The sequence below is a fragment of the Staurois parvus genome, unplaced genomic scaffold (assembly GCF_062004578.1).
Source record: "Staurois parvus isolate SC_StPar_1 unplaced genomic scaffold, SC_StPar_1.0 ptg000163l, whole genome shotgun sequence".
In the NCBI taxonomy this organism is placed as follows: domain Eukaryota; kingdom Metazoa; phylum Chordata; class Amphibia; order Anura; family Ranidae; genus Staurois; species Staurois parvus.
The window spans coordinates 805,537-829,342 of NW_028317959.1; the positions used below are offsets into that span (position 1 = coordinate 805,537).

Here is a 23,806-nt window from a genome sequence, read left to right on the forward strand (position 1 = left end):
TATTGTGTCACCCAGTGGTCTATTTCAATCTGTTGTTCCTATGTATCTATTGGTATCTATGTTAAGTTGTGTTAAGTTATTACAATTTAATAACCTCTTTGTATTGTCGGTGACCAGTTTTATCTAAACTATGTCTGAACCTACAGTATCAGAAGGGTTGAGGGGCTTGCAGGGGACAAGCATCATTAAGTGGCCTTCTGGGGGTAACGTTACACTTACCAAAAAAACAAAACAAGAAATTTTTGCCATGAACTATGTTTATTGCATGAAGGCTATTAAGTGCTTATCTAAACAGAATCATGATTAGGTTGGGTGGCAACAGAGCAAGCGCATTACAATGTGCAAAGTAGTAAAGTTAACTTGATGGAGACTGTGTACTATAGCATGAAATCAAAATAATTCCTTTTTCCATTTTATTTTTCAGTTGTATCCCCCTTTGCAGTTTGTAAATACCTTTTTCGTATGTTTGCAATGCATATTCAGGCTGTGCTTTCTACTATTCAAATTTTGCTGCATCTCTAATTCAAAAAAATGGCCAGAGCAAGGTCATATGATATAGAAGTGCAGCAAAAAAGCTAATTGCACTGTTTGATACTGAGATATTCACTTCAATCAAAGCCCATATGAATCCTTTCTCCAAAAGAGCTTACAATCTGATATTTCTACCACAGCCATCTAGGCTCGGTACACACATTAGGAATCCTTTGTTGTAGTCATAATTGTGAGAAGAATCCATAGTACTCAGAAGAATCTCACACAAACACTGTGAAAACACAACATTCATTCGTAACAACAGTGGTGGGAATGAATGCATCATTCCAGTCCTACATGGCAAATATGTGAACTATTTTGGAACCACATTTATTTTGATGCCTATCAACCAGCTAATTATACAACTGAATAATTATTTAATTGTTAATTGTTATATATATTACTTATAACTAATGCACTACCATTACTACTTTTCATGCGAATTTGATTTGCATTTCTTGAACCAGGACAATTCAGTATTGTGGATTTTTTTCATGTGATGGATGAGACATTTTATTTTCATAGCACGTGTATTCTACTTCATGAATTACTTGCACACCAATCAGGGTACTGTAGTCCATGGCGCAAGCCTCTTTACTACTGCATCCTTGTCCTGAGAAGTCAACACTGACGCCGCCTGTAAAAAGAAAACCGTCCACATATACCAAACTGTTATATGTTATTAGATACTCTGCATGTCTAATTTGCTAAAAGGAAAAGCAAAGAAACAGGGAAATTACTATAAAAATAAGCAGCATGCTTCTCTTGCAGGTTAGCCTAAGTGTTCAGATCTAGCAAAGCATATGCTCATGTTTAAAGAGTTTATTCCAGTGGTTCTTAACCTGGGTTCGATCGAACCCCAGGGGTTCGGTGAGTCAGTCTCGCGGGTTCGGCGGAGGTGAAGACCCACACCCGACTCATATGATTCGTGATGACATGCCCCGCTTGTCCATCATTGGCTGCAGGTGGTCACGCAACATCGCTTAGCCCAGTGGTCGGCAAGCCGCGGCTCGCAAGCCACATGCGGCTCTTTAAACGCTTTAATGCGGCTCTTGTGTGCCGGGCGCCCGCTCCCCTCCCTCCTCTCGGGCGGCAGGGACTCCAAAAAAAAAAAACAGCCAGGGCAGCGTGCTCAAATGCAATGATTGGCCAGTCTCGCTGCCACTCACATCCTGATAGCCAGTGATTGGCTGTCAGGATGTGTGTAGGCGGGGCAGCGTGACGAACGTGAGAGGAGTTAGGCTCCTCTCACAGTCCGCCCTGAAGACCGGAGCGGCGCGGGAATACAGCAAGAGGAACGCGCGGAGCAAAGGTAAGTGAATTGACACAGGGGGGACTTGGCTTACTACTTGCTACTTACTTACTACTACTATATAAGGGATGAATTAATATGGGGGATGAATTACTATAGGGGGGATGAATTACTATATGGGGGATGAATTACTATATGGGGGATGAATTACTATGGGGGATGAATTACTATATGGGGGATGAATTACTATATGGGGGATGTATTACTATGGGGGATGAATTACTATATGGGGGATGAATTACTATGAGGGATGAATTACTATATGGGGGATGAATTACTATGGGGGATGAATTACTATATGGGGGATGAATTACTATGGGGGATGAATTACTATGGGGAATGAATTACTATGGGGGATGAATTACTATATGGGGGATGAATTACTATGGGGGATGAATTATTATATGGGGGATGTATTACTATGGGGGATGAATTACTATATGGGGGATGAATTACTATATGGGGGATGAATTACTATGGGGGATGAATTACTATATGGGGGATGAATTACTATATGGGGGATGAATTACTATGGGGGATGAATTACTATGAGGGATGAATTACTATGGGGGATGAATTACTATATGGGGGATGAATTACTATGGGGGATGAATTACTATATGGGGGATGAATTACTATGGGGGATGAATTACTATATGGGGGATGAATTACTATGGGGGATGAATTACTATGGGGGATGAATTACTATATGGGGGATGAATTACTATGGGGGATGAATTACTATATGGGGGATGAATTACTATATGGGGGATGAATTACTATGGGGGATGAATTACTATGGGGAATGAATTACTATGGGGGATGAATTACTATATGGGGGATGAATTACTATGGGGGATGAATTATTATATGGGGGATGTATTACTATGGGGGATGAATTACTATGGGGGATGAATTACTATATGGGGGATGAATTACTATGGGGGATGAATTACTATATGGGGGATGAATTACTATATGGGGGATGAATTACTATGAGGGATGAATTACTATGGGGGATGAATTACTATATGGGGGATGAATTACTATGGGGGATGAATTACTATATGGGGGATGAATTACTATGGGGGATGAATTACTATATGGGGGATGAATTACTATGGGGGATGAATTACTATATGGGGGATGAATTACTATATGGGGGATGAATTACTATAGGGGGGATGAATTACTATGGGGGATGAATTACTATATGGGGGATGAATTACTATGGGGGATGAATTACTATATGGGGGATGAATTACTACAGTGGTTCTTAACCTGGGTTCGATCGAACCCCAGGGGTTCGGTGAGTCAGTCTCGCGGGTTTGGCGGAGGTGAAGACCCACACCCGACTCATATGATTCGTGCAGTAAATATTCATTATTATGTTTTTGTTTTTGTGTGAAAATCATGTTTTAATGGTTTTGTTCTTTGTTCTTAACGGTTTTGTTCATTTTGCGCACCTATGTATAAATATATACCTAAATATATACCTATGTTTTGAATTTTAAAAATCATATTTTATTTTTCCAATTAAGAAGGGTTCGGTGAATGCGCATATGAAACTGGTGGGGTTCAGTACCTCCAACAAGGTTAAGAACCACTGGTTTATTCATTACAGTCCCTGTTGGTCATGGCCACTGAACATCCAAAAATGGATGTTTTTGTTCCTTGCATGTATTACTACAACCTTAAAGGATATGCAAACCCTAAAAGCTAGTACACACTATGAGAAAATTGGACGACTCACCATCCCATTTTCCATTTTTTATTATTGACTTGTAAGAAACAAATTTAGGCAAATGTAGCTACATTCTAGTGTAGTAAAGAGGGAGTGTAGAGTCATTCAATGCTTCTGATTATGCACATTTTATTCTATTTGATTATTTTCGTACGATAACTGTACACATTAGATGAAAATCGGACATTGTGTTCACATACGATAACATTTTCTAGCTTGCACTTTTGAGTTTTGTTATCCAAAAAATCAGAACAAGCTGTCAAAAGCACTATACTAACAATCAGATAGTCGGCCGATTGCTCCTCGCACGTACATATTCATATGAATTTCTTCTTGTGTGTATGGACATTAACCACTTGACCTCCAGAGGATTTACCCCCCTTAAAGACCAGGCCTCTTTTTGCTACTCGGCGCTGCACAAATTCAACTGATAATTGTGCAGTCATGCAATGCTGTACCCAAACGAAATTTATGTCCTTTTTTCACACAAATAGAGCTTTCTTTTGGTGGTATTTGATCATCTGTGCGCTTTTTATTTTTCACGCTATAAACAAAAAAGGCCCAAAATTTTGAAGAAAAACAATATTTTTTACTTTCAACTATAAAAAATATATAGTAAACTCAAAGTTGGTTATAAATTTAGGCCAAAATGTATTCTGCTACATGTTTTTGGTAAAAAATCCCAATAAGTGTATATTGATTGCTTTGTTTTGATATATCTGTTCAATAAGTACACAAATACATGTTGATCCTGCCAGAAATCTTGTAAGCTGATAACGTCCTGTGCTGCACTTTTATCAATTCGCATTGTTCCTAGCTACCTATGTGGACTGCAAAATGCCTCCCGCTATTTTATGGAGAAGACAAGGTGTTCTATAGATAAAGAGCAGTAAATAGTCTTGTTGTCCAAGACAGGAAGTGTTTAACTATAAGGACTATCAGGTAGAAATAAACAAGCCTGAAAAAAGAGAAATAATGCAATCATCATATGTAAGGATGCAGCATAACTATGATTTTGATTTATAAAGAATTTGCATAGTCATTTGCCCAGTGAAGATATATATAAATTCGGTTCTGTACAAATAGGGTAAAACCCGAATATAAATAGGCTATATCCTGTGCTGTTCAAATGTAAACCATTGATTGTAAATCAAAAATACTGCATGTGACCACTGGATGGAGCTAAGCGTTATTGTAAATTCCTGTGTCCCATCTTGTGGCCAGTGGAAGTGTTGTCTGCTTTAAATTGATTTACATTCAAACAGCTAAGGATAAAACCCATTTGCATTTTTCCCCCCAATTTTTACTGAAAAAATGTGCATTCACTTTCACTGGGCAAATGGCAATGCAGGTCCTTTATAGATCAATTCCTATGTGTTAAAAAATAATAATGTAACTACTGGGGCTGCAACGTCACTCGGAGAGAGCCGGAATATTACACGGACGGCAGGTGCATGACTCAATGGTCGGCGGAGGACACGCTACATTTTGGATTGCCGCATACCGTCTTCACTATATGTGAGTGTACTACTTGGAAGGAATAAAGCAGTGTTTTAAAAAGATAAACACTATGTCTGGCATTTTTTTCCTGCATGTGGAGAAACACATGGAGAGGAGAGTATAGGGGTCTGTATCACTGTGAGGAGTGATTAACCCCAGAGAGGATAATCAGCTCTAAAGGATATTCCTGCTCCGTAATTTTAAGAGGAGAAAATTCTAACAAGCAGGTCCCAAAGGAGGTGGACCAAAAGTGTATATAGCCTAATTGCAGGCATATCAGGAGGTGAGCTTACATCTGCACTAATTGGAGGATTCACAAATATATTTTTTTTTTCACGGATTCACAATCAGTCACGGATTCAAGATTTTTAGGACACAGAGTCACTTTACTTATATTTTCATGATTAATGGGACTATGCTTTTGCACTAAAAATTAATTAATTTATTTTATGAGTATTTATTCACGGTAATTTTTATATTTTGTCACCAAATTATGATTCACAATTAATTATTATTTATTATATAATCACGAATATGGATTAATATTATACTTTTTTATATATTAAGTTATTATTTCATATATGAATTTATGATTATTTATGTTCAGGTAACTTTTTTATATTTGAATATTATGAAATATAATATTCACTTTGTCACTATAATTTAATAAGGAGCGCAACACAAGATGATGAAATAATGTAACTACCGCAATGGCTTACAAAGATATGGAGGTCTCCTAAGGGTAGATTTAGATGTGCCTCTAAATCTATCTTAATATTTAACAGTTAAAGTGTGGTTTAGCATGGGTTAACGTGCTGTGCTGTAACATCCCCCTATGGATGTCACTTCCCATGTGGAGGTGATATATGCAGGTGTAGGTGGGGTCTCAAGGTATTTTCCTTGTTCAAAAGGAAAGTTGGGAGCAGGACCACATCTGTGAGATCTAATAGTTTACCAAGTTGGGGTAACCCCTTAGCAGGACCCGAGCATGGGACCATAAGCATCTAAATAGCTGAGCAAGAGAATTTACTGGTGAAAGAAGCTGGTTTTGTAAAAGGGGCACAGTCATGCTGAAACAGAAAAGGGCCTTCATCAAGCTGTTACCACAAGGTCATCACAATTGTCTAAAATGTCTTTGCACACTCCAGCATTAACAGTACACCTTCCACTAGGAACACCTGAACTCAATCATGAGAGGTCATAAATAGTGTAGGAGGTCATGTGTTTAAAACCCTTTGGCCATACACTGAAGTCAAGTTGGCCAGGTGTTTACCAACCTTTTGACCATATAGCATAACAACCATGGTGGGAAATGAATGCTTCATTCCTATCCTACATGGCAAATATGTGAGCTATTTTGGAAGCACACTTATTTTTCTTTTACAAAGAATTTTATTATAGAATAGATAGCAGCAGAGAATCAGTCAAAAACAGATGCATTGACCAACAGGAATAAAACATACAAGGTATTTGATGAATATTACAGAGTATGTACTGATGGAGAGACATAGAAATAAACTGCGTACATAAGTGCGGTGTTATAGAAAAAGACAACAAAAAAAAGGGAGAAAGCAGTAAGTTGCAAAAATGGTAAATATAAAGAGACCAATGACAATATAAACGCTAAGGAAAAATTGTTACTATATCAGCATACAGAAAGCAGAGAAGATATGAGATAAAGCCTCTCTGAATGCAGATAGGTATTCTACACGCAGGGCTCTCGATGGAGTCCAACATAAGGATATAGTATTGCTGGTATGGCACTCAAAGCAATAATCACAATCAGCATAAATAGCATAAAAAGAGACTAAACAAGACAAAAGAGAAGAACGAAGAGAAAGGCAACGAAAACAAAAACAAAAAGGGCTCCAGGGGGACCGCAGAAGAAAAAAACCCCAAAAAACGAATGTGTAAATTTTATATCGACAGAAGGGACTGGTCGAATCTCGATGGTTAGGCTATATCAAGCCAGGGATGCCATGTCTGCAGGAATTTTGCATGGGTGTCTAACAGTATAGCCGTCAGCTTTTTGTTAACTATTATGAAGTTCATCCAGTTTTTGACAGCCTCGAAGCTGAGGAGGGGAATCTTCCAAGCCCTCGCGATCGTCAGCTTGGTGGCCATAAATAGGTGCGATGCCAGCTGCCATTCGGGACGAAGTAGGTCCACTAATGGTTTAAATAAAAGTGCTTCATACGGGTTGCGCTTAATGTCTGTGAAACAGTGCGGAGGAGGGCATAAACTCTGATCCACAGTCTGCAAAGGGACAAAATGAGCCAGATGAGCAGGCGTGTAATGCCATCTATAAAGAACCTTATAGGCATTTTCTAGAATGATAACATTCCTAGAACATTTAGATAACGCTTGGGTCATGGTCCGCCATTCCTGTTGATCCAGAGTGCCCCTGAGTTCTGACTGCCAGCGCTGATGATAAGAACAGACCGGAGGAGTTCTATAAGAAATAATGGAAGAGAGATTAAGCCCGGAGCATGGGGTTTATGTCTACATTGACTTTCAAAGGGGGACAGTCTGTAGGGTCCCAGGTGCGTCCGTATTAATATATTGATAAAGTGGCAGAGATGAAGGTAGCTAAGATGTTCCCGCAATGAGAGGAGTGCAGAGTTTCAAAGGTATTCGAGTGGGAGAGAGCAGTGAATGTACATCATGGAAGCCATTTGCTTGCCACCAAGCAAACTGTCCAGGATTATCACGACCTGGGGGGAATAATGGGTTATATAGCAAACGTAGTAATGGTAGGTGGGAATAGATGAGGCCAGCGGAATATTTAGTAGAATCCCAAAGACGAAGCGTTAGCTTTAGCGTCAGCGTCAGACTAAGGAATGAAGGTCAATGGGTAGAAGGAAGCCACGGTAAAGAAGACAGTGGTATCGGGTGAGAGTCCAACATGTCTATAGTAGCCCACAAGAGAAAGTGGTGAGATGAATGGAGATGGGCTAAGGGGGCAATATTGGCCGCCAGATAGTAAGACTGTAGATTTGGGACAGATAGCCCACCCACGGTCTTACGAGCAAATAAAATTTGTTTGCTAATTCTGGGTTGAAAGGAACTCCAAATGAAAGACAGGAGTTTACGCTGATGCATACGCAATATATGTGAGGGAACAGGGACAAGTAAAACTCGAAACACATACAATAATTTGGGAAGATAAGTCATATGGATTGCAATGATTCTACCAAACCGCGAAAGCGGATTCATGACCCTCCAAGACTGTAGTCGCTAGATCCATATGTTGTTCTAGTTGATGGGCACGGTGACCCAATTCTTTTAGGCCTCTTACCAGATCAGAAGATAATTTATGAGAGGCAATTGTGATCTCTTCTCGCACTATGGTGCAGAATTTGTGTAGCAAGGCTTCAGGGTTTTGTTTAAGGGGGCCGGTCAGTCCCGAGGGAAATTGCTGCTGACTATTGCCACCTGACTCATCAGGCGTGACGTCATCAGGCTCTGGAGGGCTGGGCATTATCTTGCCAGTGTGGCTATGCGGAGGAGATTGCTGCTGGGCCCCGTGTTTGGGTTTGGTGCATGGGGTAAGATGCATTTTTAGGTGAAGCTCAGGTATTTCACAAGCACCTACAACCGGCTGAGAATATACGCAGGGGCGTAGAAGCCCTATTGCCGAGGTAGATGTTCCGGTGGCACGGCGCAGGGAGATCAAATGGTCATCTTCCCTAGCTATGCGTGCACCCCCCCCAACGGGGTTGCGTTTACATAAGAACCATTGCTGTGGAGTACCGCAGGAGTCCCACCATAGCCATTAAATTGTAGAAAAGATTGTCACAATGGAGGGGTAGGTATAGGCTGAAACTGTAACGATACCTATCTCAGGGTGATGAAGTCCCAGGAAGAGCAGGCGTAGGCCCCAGGATCTCAGCAACAGGTGGGGCGTGTGGGTCCACGAGTGCCAGGCTAGGCGGATGGCAGAACTGAAGGCCCGCAAGAGGGGTCACAGGAGCCTCCAATTCATCCCCTATAGAAAGGGGGCAGATGGGGTAGGCCTCCAGGCCGGTCAGGGGCCTCTCTTCCACCACGTTGGGCCTCCAGGCCTTATTGCAGACCGTGCAGGCCTGGAGTGAGCCCCGGAGCTAATAGAGAGGCTAGGGGGCCACACACAGACTGCCCCAGGAGCGAGCCTGATAGCAGGGGGCCGGGGGCGCCTCGCTCCGGACGTGATAGCGGAAAAGACCGCGTCTTCACAGGCCGCGGTAGGCCGCAAAGCATCGGAGGGACAAAAGCGCCCAGCACCCCTCCTCAGGCATCAGGCAGGGGCCGCAGGACCTCCGGTAGCTGTTTCAGAGCCCACTACCGCCCGGATGGCAACGGATTATACCGTGGGGTGCCAGAGCTCAGGATCAAGTGGCCGCTCCTGCCGCCATCTTGGATACTCCCCAGCACACTTATTTTTATGCCAGCTAATTATAATTGAATAATTACTTAAGCACATCACTATAGTCTGCACCTAGAAGTTAGCCTTCATTTCTCAGCCATTGAGCAGCAGACAAGAGATTTCCTGCCATGGAGCTGCATATATACAAGGAGGCAGGAATGCCCAAGATATCATTGACCTGTTGTGGCCACATGGTCATAATAGGTCATTGACACTGACCTAATATGGCCACATGGCCATATTGGGTCAATTACGTCATGGGCTTCCCACCATAAGGTCATGGGAAAACCCCCTACCCAGCACTAACAGCTGCATTATAGGTTCAGACCAAACCCAAGTCCCCAGTCTCTTGCTGTATTCTGTGGCATGTCTCCATTCTTCAACCAAACATTTAGCATGTTCTTAGTCTTTGAGCACCATTTCTCTAGTATGCCTGCAGTTTCCTACAGTCCTCTTTACAAGCAGAAATATTGAACATTGCATGTGGTCCTTTCATGATGCAAGTGGCCACAGTTGACATCACTAGTAAGCTGACAACCACTGTTCTATATTGTGGGCAATTTGAATAAAATAACTCACAGGGAATAAATAAAGTTAAATGAAACAACCAAAAACTTCTCTCTACAATGGAGCTGCATGCACCAAAAGGTGTAAAAGTGGATATGTAATGTAAGAAAGTGGAAAGTGCCTCCATTATCTTTAGGAGTGTTCAAGAGAGATTTACATTGGAGATATCCATTTGTCCATGCTTGCTTGACCTTTGTAGTGGTAGTCAAACTACAAGATGAGAGCATTCCCTTGGGAGTCCTGGTGGCATGTGACTGTTAAATTCAGCCCGGGTTAACATATATGCTGTGTGGTACATCACATGTGATTCACACAGGAACCACACCGCATTCGTGTGCAAATCACATGCAATTGTGTGAGGTGTGATTGGAGCCCTACATATTTTATGGCTCTAATCGCACCACATCCGTACCAAAAAGGTGCAGGACCCTTTTTTTGGTCTGCACTAGAATCGGATCGCATGGGTATTCACACCTATGTGATCTGATTCTGCACATCGCACCAGGTTTTGTGGGCTGATTTTGGGGTGTTGTTAACATACACACCTGCAGCAGTTCGCTTGAATGGGGTGTGATTCTGATGTGGTGCGGACTTCGCACAGAAAACACAGAATTCCAGACCGCATTAGTGTGAACCCAGGCTCACTGCTGGTTATTCAACATTTGTTGAGGACTTTTATTATAAATTATTTTAGACATTATTATTATTGTTTTTATTTATCTAATGTGTTTGATATATTCAGTGTTTACATATTCAGCAATATTTTAGCATATTAATGCAGCACTTTTCTTATATAACAAATAAAGGTACTTGAGGTGCAAACTAACCAGTTTGAAAGAATTGTCAGGCTGTATATTTTTATTTTATTTTTCTGATCATTGGACAGCACAATGATTAGCTTAGTGATTAGCACTTCTGCTTTACCAGCATTGGTTCGAGTTCCAATTGGGACTCTGTCTGCCTGGACTTTGCATGTTCTCCCATTGCTTGCATGTTGGCCCTAGTATGTGTATGCATGCCTGTTAGGAACCATAGCTTGTAAGCTATATACACAATAAAAATACATTGGTCATAAGACTTTGCGTGAGGCAGATCACATGCAAAGCATAATAGAGTTGGTACACATGATTACAAGTTTTATTGTTCAATGACACAATAAAGTCCTTTTATACACATAATTATAGATTCCATTTCTCAACAAATTGACAAAATGAAATTCCAACTAAAAAATGATGATGAGCTGATTAATAATATACCAAAAAGGCATTATAAAACCATACATTCATAGTTGATCATGATATTAATATGCATGGTATTTTTGCACGATTGTATGGCATATTGCAACCAAAAAATGACAATACATCCCAGAACTTGATGTGTTTCATGGATCACTGTCCACTCTCTTAGGAGTAGATGCAAGATACTGCAAGAGTCTATAAAAATAAATGAATAACAACATGACTGTATCATATAAATAGGTAAATAGCTCCCAAAAAATGGCAGGTAGCTTTAATACTTACAAATCAGCTCAGAATAAAACCCAGCAGCCTTAGGGTCCGAATATGCTAGGGGATATCTATCTCAGGAGCTGTGGTATAACCCACATGGACCAAAGAGACTAATGGAGGGCAGACCGAGTTTTCATGAAGCACAGATCCATAAAGTGTATAGATTTGTAATGACACCAACAAAGAATGCCAACACTTATCTGTGGAAAGTCCATGTGGGTTATGCTACCCCAGACCCAGGGATAGACGTCCCCTAGCATCCTCTACCCCTATGGCTGCTGGGTTTTGTTCTGAGCTGATTTGTAAGTGTTAAGGCTAACTGCCATTTTTTTTTTTGGAGCTATTTACCTAGTTATATGATACTATTATTTTGTTCGTTTATTTTCATATACACTTATCTTGCATTTACTTCTAAGGAAGTGGACCGTGATCCACGAAATGCATCAAATTTCTGGGATGCAATATAATTTTGTTGTAATATGCCATACAATCATGCAAATAATAACAATATGAATATCATGATCAGCAATGACTTTATGGTGTTATAATGTTTATTTGGTATAATATGAATTGACTCATCATCATTTTTTTTTAGTTGGAATTTTATTGTGTCTATTTATTGAGAAATAGAAACTGTAATCATGTATATAAAAGGACTTTATTGTGTTTATTCATTGAACAATAAAACATGGTAATCATGTGTACCATCCCTATTATGCTCTGTATGTGGTTTGCCTCATGTAAAGTTCCATGAACAATGTATCTTAATTCTGTATATATATACATGGATGGAGGCATATCACTTATGGTTCTCCAGACCACAACTTTAATTTATATTAGCTAGCTTGTAATCTCCTTGATAGCAAGGAATTATATATATATATATATATATATATGTATATTATACTTGAAGCACTGCCTACATTATTGGTGCCATATACTGTACTGTATATACATGTAAGAAATAAATATTTAAAAATTTTCAATAGTTTCTAACATAACATAGCTTAGCAATAGCTAATAACATTTCACAAACACTTACCAGGTGGTTTAATAGATCCTTTGAAACGTACACACTCATCATCTTCATTTTCACAAATAGATGATTTTGTTGCATTACAGCCCTGCTGGGTGTTAAAAGAATGGCAAGCTGGACACATTCTGCCTTTATGTTCAGTCTGATTATTGGCTGGCACTAAATAAAAGGAATATTATGACTTTTTAGACAGATATGGTGAGCAAAATGTCAGAAGAAAAAAACCATAAACAAAGTGTATTATACAGTATATCTTTATATACCGTGCATGTGTAATGTAATATAATAATGTAATGTAATATATATACACACACAGTATATATATATATATATATATATATATATATATACTGTATATGGATTTAGGTGGCGATGAAAAGGTAATCTGAGCTGAATACCTTGGAAGCTTTCTTTTTGCTTTTTGTTTTCTGTTATTACATTTTGCATTTAGGGGAACTATAAAGTAATGCCCGTAGCGAAAAAAGGAAAGGAAAGTTAGTGCAGGGCAGGCATGACTAGGCCTAGAGTGGGAAGGAGAATAAGAAAGAATTAATGATGTGCCAGGGGGGTGTGGAAAAGTATAGCTGGGGGTGCTGGTTGGTGGAGAGAGAGCGTGGGTGGGCTCTGCCGCACCTTAGGGTGGGGTGTCCCGGGGGGGGGGGGCCTCATTTCGGAGCTGGACGTTGGTGAGTGAGATTCCCTCCCGCCCTCCCATGTTATAGGGAGTATTGTGTTCCTCTCGGGGGAAAAGGGGGTTATTTCGGTCTTGGGCGGTTGTTGGTCTTGGAGGCGGTTCTTATCTTGGAGGTACAGATAATGGTGTGGGACCCATCGGTGGTATGGTGTGCCCAGGGACATTCCAGTTAACCAAGGTTTAACTGGAAGGTGGTGGTGCTGCACTGCGGAAGGTATGGTTGTCTCCGAGCTGGTTGGTTGCGGCTGGAGGCCTTTGTGTAATATGGTTGTCCGCAGGTGCATTTCAGATCATTTTTGTGGGGTGCCTTCGAAGACCAACAACAACAACTCTGTATGTTTCTGTTATAAGGAATGGTTGGTGTTAAAAATGTTTGTTAATAAAAGGCCATGTTGGCCATTTACTCCAAAATTGGTGTCATGGTTTTTATTTAAGTATAGTAAGGGGGGGGATTTGGATGACCTATCTCTGGTGCTCTAGTCATGGTATTCTATGTTCTTATGAAAAAGTACAAATAAGTAAAAATGACAAGTTTCACTTTAATTTATCTTATATCTCACTTAAGCTTTACAAGCTCTACATTTTAAACTCTGGGCTAAATATTGTATAAAATGATAGTCAGTGTTAAAAATAAAAAGCAGCTCGGGCTCCAATAACCTTCAATCAGGAGCTGGGGTCTGGTGTAGCAGGTTGGTCTTCGACCATGAAAGGATGCTAACTCATATATTAAATGGTATCTTCTTGCAAACACTAAGAATTTTTAAAAAGGATTGTAGCCTGCTGGTTACTTCATGCTATTGACAAGGCCCAACAAGCAGAACAGAGTCATCATAGTTCCAGCTCTGACAGGATCAAAAGAGCATGTTTTGTACATATTGAATGGATATAACAATACTTCCAATGCTATCTTTAACAGAATCAATATGTTAGAATGTATGTTAAGTTGGATATGTATGTGGCTGGTGCAATATGTATGCCTGTTGGAATGCTGATATGTGGAAGTGTATGTAAATAGGGATGTGGATGTAATGGGCTACTGAGTACTGGTAGACTGCTGGTATGGATGGGATGATGTGAGCCCTCCCTGTTTTGCACTTATGAAACAGATATAACAATACTTCCAATGGTATATTAACAGCCAAAACAACACAAATAGAAGTTCATTGTTAGGGTTTCCATACACTTAAATTGCAGTCCATTAAACCCAAACTATGTAAAATCCTCAAGCTCTATACGGTTTTGTACCAAATGGGTAAACATTTTTTTCTAGTTTTGCAGTGGGAAAGGGATAAAACCCCTGTCAACTTAATATCTGGCTAACCTAGCTAACTGAACTTTGTTTTTTTAGGGTCTACTAAATACCCTCAATCTAGTGTGTATGTGCAGTGTAATCCTTATTTTATTCTAGGCCTCACTATACCATTCCTTTGTGTCCTCTGCCATGCTAGACAGAATCCATACCTCCAACCATTGTGACAAGCCTGAAGCAACAACCGCTGTCACCAGGACTGCAAGAGAAGAGGAATCCAACATTTTCAGTTTACTCCAAAACAGAAAGTAAGGAGAAATCTTGCAATAGTAAGTTTTGTTTCAGTAACCACCCAGAGGGGATTTCCCTTTGAAGAGATTTCCTGTCTGTTGTGTCTATGGGACATAAAGTAAAGCCCCCCCCCCAATGGGACACAAATGGCAAAAAAACAAGCCAGGGGGTTAACCATTCCCAACTCCATTCAAAAAAAGTAATGTAGCTTTAAATATACTTTATCCACCATGCTGCTGGAGAAACACAGACAAGAAATAATAAGTGCACATACTCCTGCATGCACATACACATATTTACATTGTGACCCCTGTGTACTTACTTGTAAAGTTACCAGAGTTGCATAGATTCCCGTCACAACATTGCACGTTCATTTTTAAATACACGTCCTGACCTGAATATACTTTGTAAGTTTTGTTACAAGGCAAGTTCAGTGAACATCGTTTATAGATGGAGTTCTTTTCTTCACCTGCCCAAAAAAAAGAAGGAATGAGGGGTATATTAGAAAAAAAACAGTCTTAAAATTATTGCGATTCTAAAGCCAATTAACTGACGTCCAACTGCCCTATAGCAGAGTTACTGCTATAGGCCGGCAGGGCTGCACAAAATTACGTATAGATATGTGACTTTGTATTTTCGGGTAGGGGGTGCACGAGCGTGCATGCGCCACCTTACCCGCACCACCATTGGCATCTACAGCTGTAAATCACTGGGCCCCTGGTAGAGATTCCCCACCGCCACCCGGCAATCGCTGAGGAACAGTGACAGGGGAAAGACCTGTGTGTAAGCATACTGCTGTGTACTTCTCTGCACACCACAGTTAACCCTTTGATCGCCCCAGATGTTAACCCCTTCTTGCCCAGTATCATTAGTACAGTGTCAGTGCTTTTTATTAGCAGTGATACTGATCACTGTATTAGTGTCATTGGGATGTCAGATGCAGTTAGTCAGTCCTCCCCCAGGGTCAGAATGCCCGCCGCAGTCCCGAGGTCCCGCTATAAGTCACTGATCGCTGCCATTTCTAGTATAAAAAAAATCCAGTATAAATACTGCCATTTGTAGACGCTAAAACTTTCATGTAAACCAATTAATTTACATGCATTGGGATTTCTTTTTAGCAAAGACATGGAGCAGAATACATTTTGGCCTAAATTTATGACAAAATTTTATTTTTTACATTTTTTACTGGATATTTTTTATAGCAAAAATTCCAAAATATTGTTTTTTTCTCAAAATTGTCAGTCTTTTTTTGTTTATAGCGCAAAAAATTAAAAAACGCACAGGCAATCAAATACCATTGAAAGAAAGCTTTGTTTGTGGGGAAAAAAGGACGTAAACTTAATTTGGGTGCAGCGTTGCATGACCACGCAATTGTCAGTTACAGTAATGCAGCACTGTATTGCAAAAAATGGCCTAGTCAGGAGGGGGGGTAAATCTCTTGGAGGGCAAGTGGTTAAACCCTTTTAATGTATTACCGTAATGCAGTCAGGTTGCATATAAAGTAAGCAATATGTGTTTTGTTTTTTTTTACTTTTTTAATTTCTAAGTGCATTAGAAGAGTTGGACTGCTGTTCTAACACACAAGGCAGCTCTCCAACAGTCCAGCAGCCTCCTTTACCACTACTCCAATCATCAGTGCTGCAAAGGGAGACAGAACATTGCTGACTGGTGCCTTGTCCTCCCTGGGTGTCAGACTACTGGAAAGACGGGCTACTGTATCATGTGTGAGAGCAGTGGTCCAAGTCCCTAGTATTTTAACTCTTGCAGCAGTACTTAGCAGATGAATAAATTAAAAAAGAGGCATATTTATTATTGCATTTTCAGCTTGACTGATACATACAACAGCTTTCTTTATTTTTGTAAAGACTGTAAACACTGTCTTTTGGATTTCTGGCCACATCAACAGGTGTTTCCTGTACTTGCTGAAAGGTAAAAATAAAGTGAAAAGAACTGAAAGTGAAAAAAATAAATAAAATGAATGCAGCCACTAAATCAGAGGACTGTTTAGCTGCAATATATTACAGTAGTTGTAAGCCCTTACCAGGGGTGGACTGACCATTTGGAAACTCGAGCACTGCCCGAGAGCCTGGGGTCAGTAGGGGGCACCATGAGATGCCCCTGGTACCTTTTTGATAGGCTTTTTGGAGTTTGGGCAAGGACACAGGGGCCCCATAATCCCCTATTGCCCGGGGGCCCCATGAGTTGTCAGTCCGCCCCTGGCCCTTACATACAGTACTATGTACCCAGTGAACATACTGGCCTTGGGAGACACAGAGATAAAACAAATCTTCCTACATTAGTTGTACCTGTTCATCTACACTTCTCTACAGCCATTCAAAGTCCAGACTTTATACACCGTGTCTGAGCTTTCAGAAAGCAGAGGGCAGGGAGCTGAAGTTACACACTGCATAGCTCAAGGCGGAGAATTCTGAGAGCAGATTGGAGGGAAAGGCAAAGCCCCCCTTCACACAGCTCACAAGAACACAAGAGGCTGTCAATCAATTGGTGTCAGGAAAACGTGTCAGAAGTGATTCATGTTGATAGAACAAGAAGGAAGCAGCAGACAGAAATCTCACTAAGGAATTTATTTACTAAAGCTGGAGAGTACAAAATCAGTTTCACTTCTGCATAGAAACCAGCTTCCAGGTTTTATTTCCAAAACTTAATTGAACAAGCTGAGGTTAGAAGATGATTGGTTTCTATGTAGAAGTGAGAATGATGTTGCACTCTCCAGCTTTAGCAAATAAACCCCTTAGTGCTCTTAACTGAGACAAGTACTCACTACAGAGGAAAATGCATTGTTCATATTTCATGTCTGAGGTGTACAACCACTTTTTTTTATAGTTCAGTTACACTTTAACTCTGATATAAAAGTATGAGTAATAACAATGTACAAGTAAAATGTTGCACCTGTTTTCTGAAGATCAGAGGGGGTTTGAGAGCAAACCATTTATTTTTTTCAAAAGAGTAACAGTAGAGAGTTATTTGATCTTTGCATAGCAGTTACACATGGCAGCTCACAATTACTAGTGTGCATCACAAATAGGGCAATAGTAAGTGTAATTCTGTATTAAACCTCAAAATTACTGCCATCTTCATTAAAAGAGACTAAAGACCTCATTGTGGAACATCACACCTGTCTCACCTCCTTCAAAATGGCCTTTCCCCCATTACCTGCCCACGTGTACCACCACACACAGGAGCTGATTTACTAAAACTGGAAAGTGCAAAATTTGGTGCAGCTGTGCATGGTAGCCAATCAGCTTCTAATCTCAGCTTGTTTAATTAAGCTTTGATAATAAAACCTGGAAGCTGATTGGCTTCTACGCAGAGCCAGATTTTGCAAGCTCTAGTTTTGGTAAATTAACCCCACAATGACTAATACCTTGCTCCACTAGCCTAACTACAATCAACCATTGGTATCCAATAAGTATCTTGCTTTTGATATGGCAGGTAGTCATTGGTCAAACATCCCTATTGACAATATTTCCCTAAAAAGGCCATAGTATACAATATAGTCATTCCTCATTAGGGCAGTGATGTCCCTCAGGGGATAAGTCAAGGGTGTCTGTTTTAGGGTACGTCTACAGCAGGCTTGTAGCATGTTACAATATTCTGCTTCCAAATCCTACTATAGCATTTCCCCATCTCCAGAGTCCTCATCTCTAGAGATATTGACTGTGTCAGCTGCAACTAGTTAATTGTTAAGGATATGGTTGGTGTGTAGGTTGAAAAGTTTGGATGAATTACAAGAGAGAATAAATATTTCCAACTTACCATAGTTTACAAATGTTTCAGAGATGAGCATGCAGTCACTGTCTTCATCACATTCCTTTTCTTCTTGTTTACAGGACTTGGCATCAACAGCATGGCAGGTATAACACACTTTCTTGCTAGCTAGAACTGCAGCATATATATTAAGGGTTAATAATGTAATTTTCCATTGAGTGTATATGTACAGTATATACCTAATGTCAGATGAATACAATGGATCCATAGTAGAAAATTCACTGCTTTCAATTAGTTTAAAGAAGAACTCCAGCCATTAATACCAAGATAAAATGAATAATACATTAATATGTGCCTCGCTTCACTTTTGTTACCAATTATCATAAAACAAACATAAATTCTAATACAAATATATAACCCCCCAAAAATCACTAGATTCTCAATGTACTATTGCATGTTCTTTTTCCTATGTGCATGGTTTAATATAGGGCTATTTTTAATTTCTCAGAGAATAGGTGCAGGAACCTCCACATCTCCCCGTGTCTCTGCCCCCTAACCACCTCCAAGCAGTGTTCCTTGGTTCCACCCTCTACCCACCTCCCAGTACTGCCCCTTTTAGAGAATACAGAACCAAGCATAATTTTGTGGTGCTAAGTACATTTGTATGGAATTCGTTAATAATAACAAGAAAGGCAGTAAAATAGATCCCCTGTAGCTAGCAGCAACAGACCCCGCCCCAGCAACAATGGACCCCAAAAAGCCAGCATCAACAGACCCTCCAGCAGCCAGCAACAGTAGACCCCTCCCTTAACAGTAAATCCCTCCCAGCCAGGATTGACCCCCAGTAACATAAGATCCATCTCATGTAACAATAGACCCTCACTGTAAAATAGATCACCTCCAGCAACAATAGATCCCCAGCAGCCAGTATCAATAGACCCTCTAGCACACCCCAGCACCCCTTGTCAATAGATACATTCAGTGCTGGAGGTGCCAAAACTGCGTTCCCCCTGAAAAAATGCCCTGGATGAATAAAAAAATGGCATGAGAATACAAGATCTGGAAAGCCTGTGGAGACGTGGAGTGGTGTAAAAGGAGAAACACTGGCGGAATCTACTTGCTAGGCATAACCCTTTATGGTTCCTGAGGGACATAGGCGCTTATTGACCGTACTTATATTTAAGGTCACAATGTCCCAGGTGAGAGCACATGTGATGGAGGGTGATTACAAGAATTATGTGCACTGAGTGGTGACATCACAACAGAATAACAGAAAATCGACATATAATGGTGAACTGTGCAATCTGGACTCTGAATATGTGATAGTACATTGGGAAATATAGTGCATGTTTTTTGGTTGTATATTTTGATTTGAATTCATGTGTGTATTGTGATAATTGATAACAAAAGTGAAGCACAGCACATATTATTAGTATATACACAGCTATATGAGAATGTATTTAGTGCAAGCACCAATATAAATTAAATAACTCAAGCGCTTACTATGGTGAATAAAAAACAAAAAATACACACACACATATATATATATAAATACTATAGCCGCTAGTGCACACAACCCATGTCTCAGTGGGGCAAATAATAAGAATAAAGGTGAAGAAAAAATGCTGCGCTACATCAAAAAAATTGTACAATACCTGTGAATCAAAAATGTGAAAAAAAGGAATTAAATACGAAAATCAAGAATCACCCAAACAAAAAACAAAGAATAATAATTTTGAATCAACCAAAAAGTCATTATAAACTCAAGTCCAATCAAAATAGTGTTCTTCTGTAAACCCTCCTGTGGATAACGAAAATATCTGCAGCTGTCACAAATTCCAGTGAGAAAACATCCTCCACCATATATGTGCTCACCTCCCGTGGTGTGACCTCACATTATACAATGTTATGGTTTAACTGCTCTTTTGGTCCCAATTGGACTCAGAAGATCAGCTTGCTAAATGAGGTCTCCAAAGTATGCTTCCTTCTTATAAACGTCTTAGTGTCATCCGTACTCCTCATTAAAAAGAACTCAACATAGAGCTTTATCCTTTTAAACGTTTATTAAGCAATAAAAACATAGGAAATGCACTCATGTTCCGGAGGTGCATGTCTGCACCACCTATGATGAACATCTGGCAATATATCGATTAAACACAAGATGGCAGAATCATCTGAACAGCAGGACTTAATCTATATATTGCTGGATGTTCATCATAGGTGGTGTAGATATGCACCTCTAGAACATGAGTGCATTTGCTGTTTTTCCCCCTATCTCTTCTCATTGGCTCACTGGCTGTGATTGACAGCAGTGGAATCCTATAGCTCCCGATGCTGTTTAAGCCAATGAGGAGATGGAGTCCTGGGATAGTTAAGACTCCAGTGCACATCTCTGGATTGAAAGGGGGCTTAGGTAAGTATTTGGGGGGCTGGGGGGGATGCTGCACAGAAAAGGTTTTTAACTTTCATGCATAGAATGGTAGTAAAGAATGAAGGTTAAAAAAAAACCTTGAGCCTTTACAACACTTTAAATCTGTTCAGTAGGTGCAAAAAATAAAACCTATTGATCCTGCCAGAAATATATTGCAAGCTGATAATGTTGCATGTTTTTTTGTTTGCTCTCTGTTTTCCGTCTCATTGTTCCCAGGTTTGTCTGTGGACTACAATAGATCTACCCACTATGTTATGAAGAAGAGGAAAGGGAGAGGCGTTCTGTAGTTCTAACACACTTTGGGGTTGATTTATTAAATGCAAATAGACTGTGCACTTTGCAAGTACAGTTGCTCCAGAGCTTAGTACATGAGGTAAAGCTTCACTTTGCAAAGAATACCCAATCACAAGTAAGTAAAATATTCAAAAAACTGTATTTTTTTGTTTGCACATAATTAGGCGATGGAAGTCAGCTGAGTTTTTCCTCATTTACTAACTTCTGGAGCAACTGCACTATCTCTTTGCCTTTAGCAAATCAACTGCTTCCTGTCCTTGGGTGATAACATTGTCCCCTCCATAAATACAGTACAAAAACTAATATACTAAAGTGCAAGTGTTTCCATTATTATATGAGGATCCGTTTTGCATACAAGTAGACAGAAATACAGAAACTTTCTTAGAGTTTATAAGCTAGTTTAAAGGATAAGTTCACCTTTGGGTTACATCTTCCCATAGCTGCAGCCACTTTCCCTCCCTCTGAGAGATAATACGGGGAGAAGTTTCCCTATACTATCTGTCAGATTTGTACAGTGGGGCTCCGCCCACATGGCCTCATCATTTATTCACAGACTTCCATGAATTAATGAACTGCAAGTTTTAGGAGTATTAGCGACTGTATTCTTGTCGTTTTCAATTAACTACCACGGTGCTGTGGAGCACTGTGATAGTTCATTGAAGCTTCCTGTCAGAATATCTGCTTGGCTGAACATCCCTGTATGGCAAGCAAATATTCTGACAGGTCTGCAGGAGACCTGCATGGCATCAGCGATCTTCTAATCTCTGGTGCAATGTTTTCCAGGTTCCTTTGGACAAAAATAATAAATGCACATTTTTTTACCTGCAAAAAATGTGCATTTATTATTTTTGTCAAAAAGATGAACTTATCCTTTAAATCTGAACTGCATGCATATACTGTATAAAAGACTCAGTCATCGAATCACTAAGTGTATTATAATTAATTATGATGTAGCAGTGTAAGTTCCATTTATGACATGGTAGTAGTATCTTGCAATCTCTGTATGGCAGAACTCAGATAGAAGAGGGAAAGGCAGCACAAGGCGCCAAATAGCTTATGAGTTGACAATAAGAATGCTAGAAAGAGAAAGCTGGATGATAGAGGGATGATCCTATTGTTGGGCTGCCTTTTCTTTCACCGTATAGTCACAAGCTGGGGATTGGTCCAGGAATATCTGGATTTAAAATTGGATGATGCTGGCCATCATACTGTAGACATAATCTCTGAATTGGTGTTGATTATTACAAAAGCTAATGGCAACAAGAGCGTTCTCTGATCTCAGCTCCCTTCAGAGTGGACAGGCCATACATTGGAGTCCCACTGTTCACTTCAGGCTGGTCAAATTTTATTATATTTGCTACTTTGTCTCACCCAATAAAGATGCACCTTCATTAAGGTGCTTATCTGAGAGCATTTTCCATAGCGCCTATTCTTTTCAGTTCTCATGTTCTTCCTGTGCCTACATGGGTTTCCTCCCTCACTCCAAAGACATGCTGGTAGGCAAATTGGCCCTAATATGTGTATGGATGTGAGTTAGGGACCTTAGATTGTAAGCTTCTTGAGGGTAGAGACCAGGGGCGGACTGACAACTCATGGGGCCCCCGGGCAATAGGGGATCATGGGGCCCCTGTGTCCTTGCCCAAACTCAAAAAGGCCTATGAAAAAGGTACCAGGGGCATCTCATGGGGCCCCCTACTGACCATGGGCCCTCGGGCAGTGCCCAAGTTTCCAAATGGTCAGTCCGCCCCTGGTAGAGACTGATGTGAATGAACAATATCTATGTCAAGTGCTACATAAATTGGTGGTGCTATATAAGTACCATTAATAAAGCTGGGTTTGTTATTTATCTTTTCATGAGCTATTATTAACTTTGTTACTTACACAAACCTTTCTAAAGCTCCAAAAGGCAACCACCACAACAGTCTCTCACCCACCTACGTGTAGGAGAAATGTATGCACTTGGAAGGTTCAAAACTACTGATGATATGGCAAAAATAGTGTAGCCTACAGAATATGGAATACAGTAGTTGTTCAGCACTAATAGCAATAAGAAAAGGGGCTCTGGTGTTCAAATAACCTCGCTACAGACTTGTTTAGTTAACGACATATAAATTATAAAGTGATTATTTTGAAATTATTATATTGCTTTTGAAAATAAAACATATTGTTTTTGTCCTAAAATGTTGAATGGTAGGCCATCGGGCCGATCCAGTGACATTAAAGCTTCTGAGTCACTTACGTAAAACCCAGACCAGGAGATCTGACTACATGCTACATTCTAGCTGTGGGTCAAAAATAAGAAAAGAATTGAACCTAAAGAATAAGTGACACTAAATACATACAGTACATACAGTATAAGTGATGATAAATACAGTATATAAAACACTAAAATAGATGATTTTAAAAGAGAATACATACAGACAGGCAGCAAGAATAAAAAAAGCAGGAAGATGTTGAAAAAAACAGACTTCATTTTTCGTTGGGTTTCAGTTGCTTGATGGTGTTGAGCTTTGGA

The 23,806-nt window shown here is 40.0% G+C and overlaps 1 protein-coding gene across 2 annotated transcripts; it reads right to left on the minus strand.

Annotated features, from left to right (window-relative positions):
* Window positions 1-239: 239 nt before the first annotated feature.
* On the minus strand, window positions 240-23,806 carry LOC149462982 (phospholipase A2 inhibitor and Ly6/PLAUR domain-containing protein-like). Of its 2 annotated transcripts, none has more exons than XM_089676044.1 (5): window positions 23,710-23,806; window positions 18,615-18,740; window positions 15,160-15,306; window positions 12,610-12,762; window positions 240-1,168 (listed from the first exon to the last, which is right to left on the minus strand). In XM_089676044.1, the coding sequence occupies exons 1-5, from the start codon at window positions 23,762-23,764 to the stop codon at window positions 1,005-1,007; spliced, it is 645 nt and encodes a 214-aa protein (XP_089532170.1). In that variant the 5' UTR covers window positions 23,765-23,806; the 3' UTR covers window positions 240-1,004. The 2 variants fall into 2 exon arrangements, with proteins under 2 accessions (XP_089532170.1, XP_089532171.1); XM_089676045.1 differs by lacking the exon at window positions 240-1,168 and adding an exon at window positions 6,463-7,539.

Coding starts and splice junctions, on each gene's coding strand:
- LOC149462982 (XM_089676044.1), bottom strand. CDS start 23,764: ATGAAGTCTGTTTTTTTCAACATCTTCCTGCTTTTTTTATTCTTGCTG. Junction 12,763..15,159: donor CAACTCTGGTAACTTTACAA/GTAAGTACACAG, acceptor CCTTTTATTTAG/TGCCAGCCAATAATCAGACT. Junction 1,169..12,609: donor AGGATCTATTAAACCACCTG/GTAAGTGTTTGT, acceptor TTCTTTTTACAG/GCGGCGTCAGTGTTGACTTC.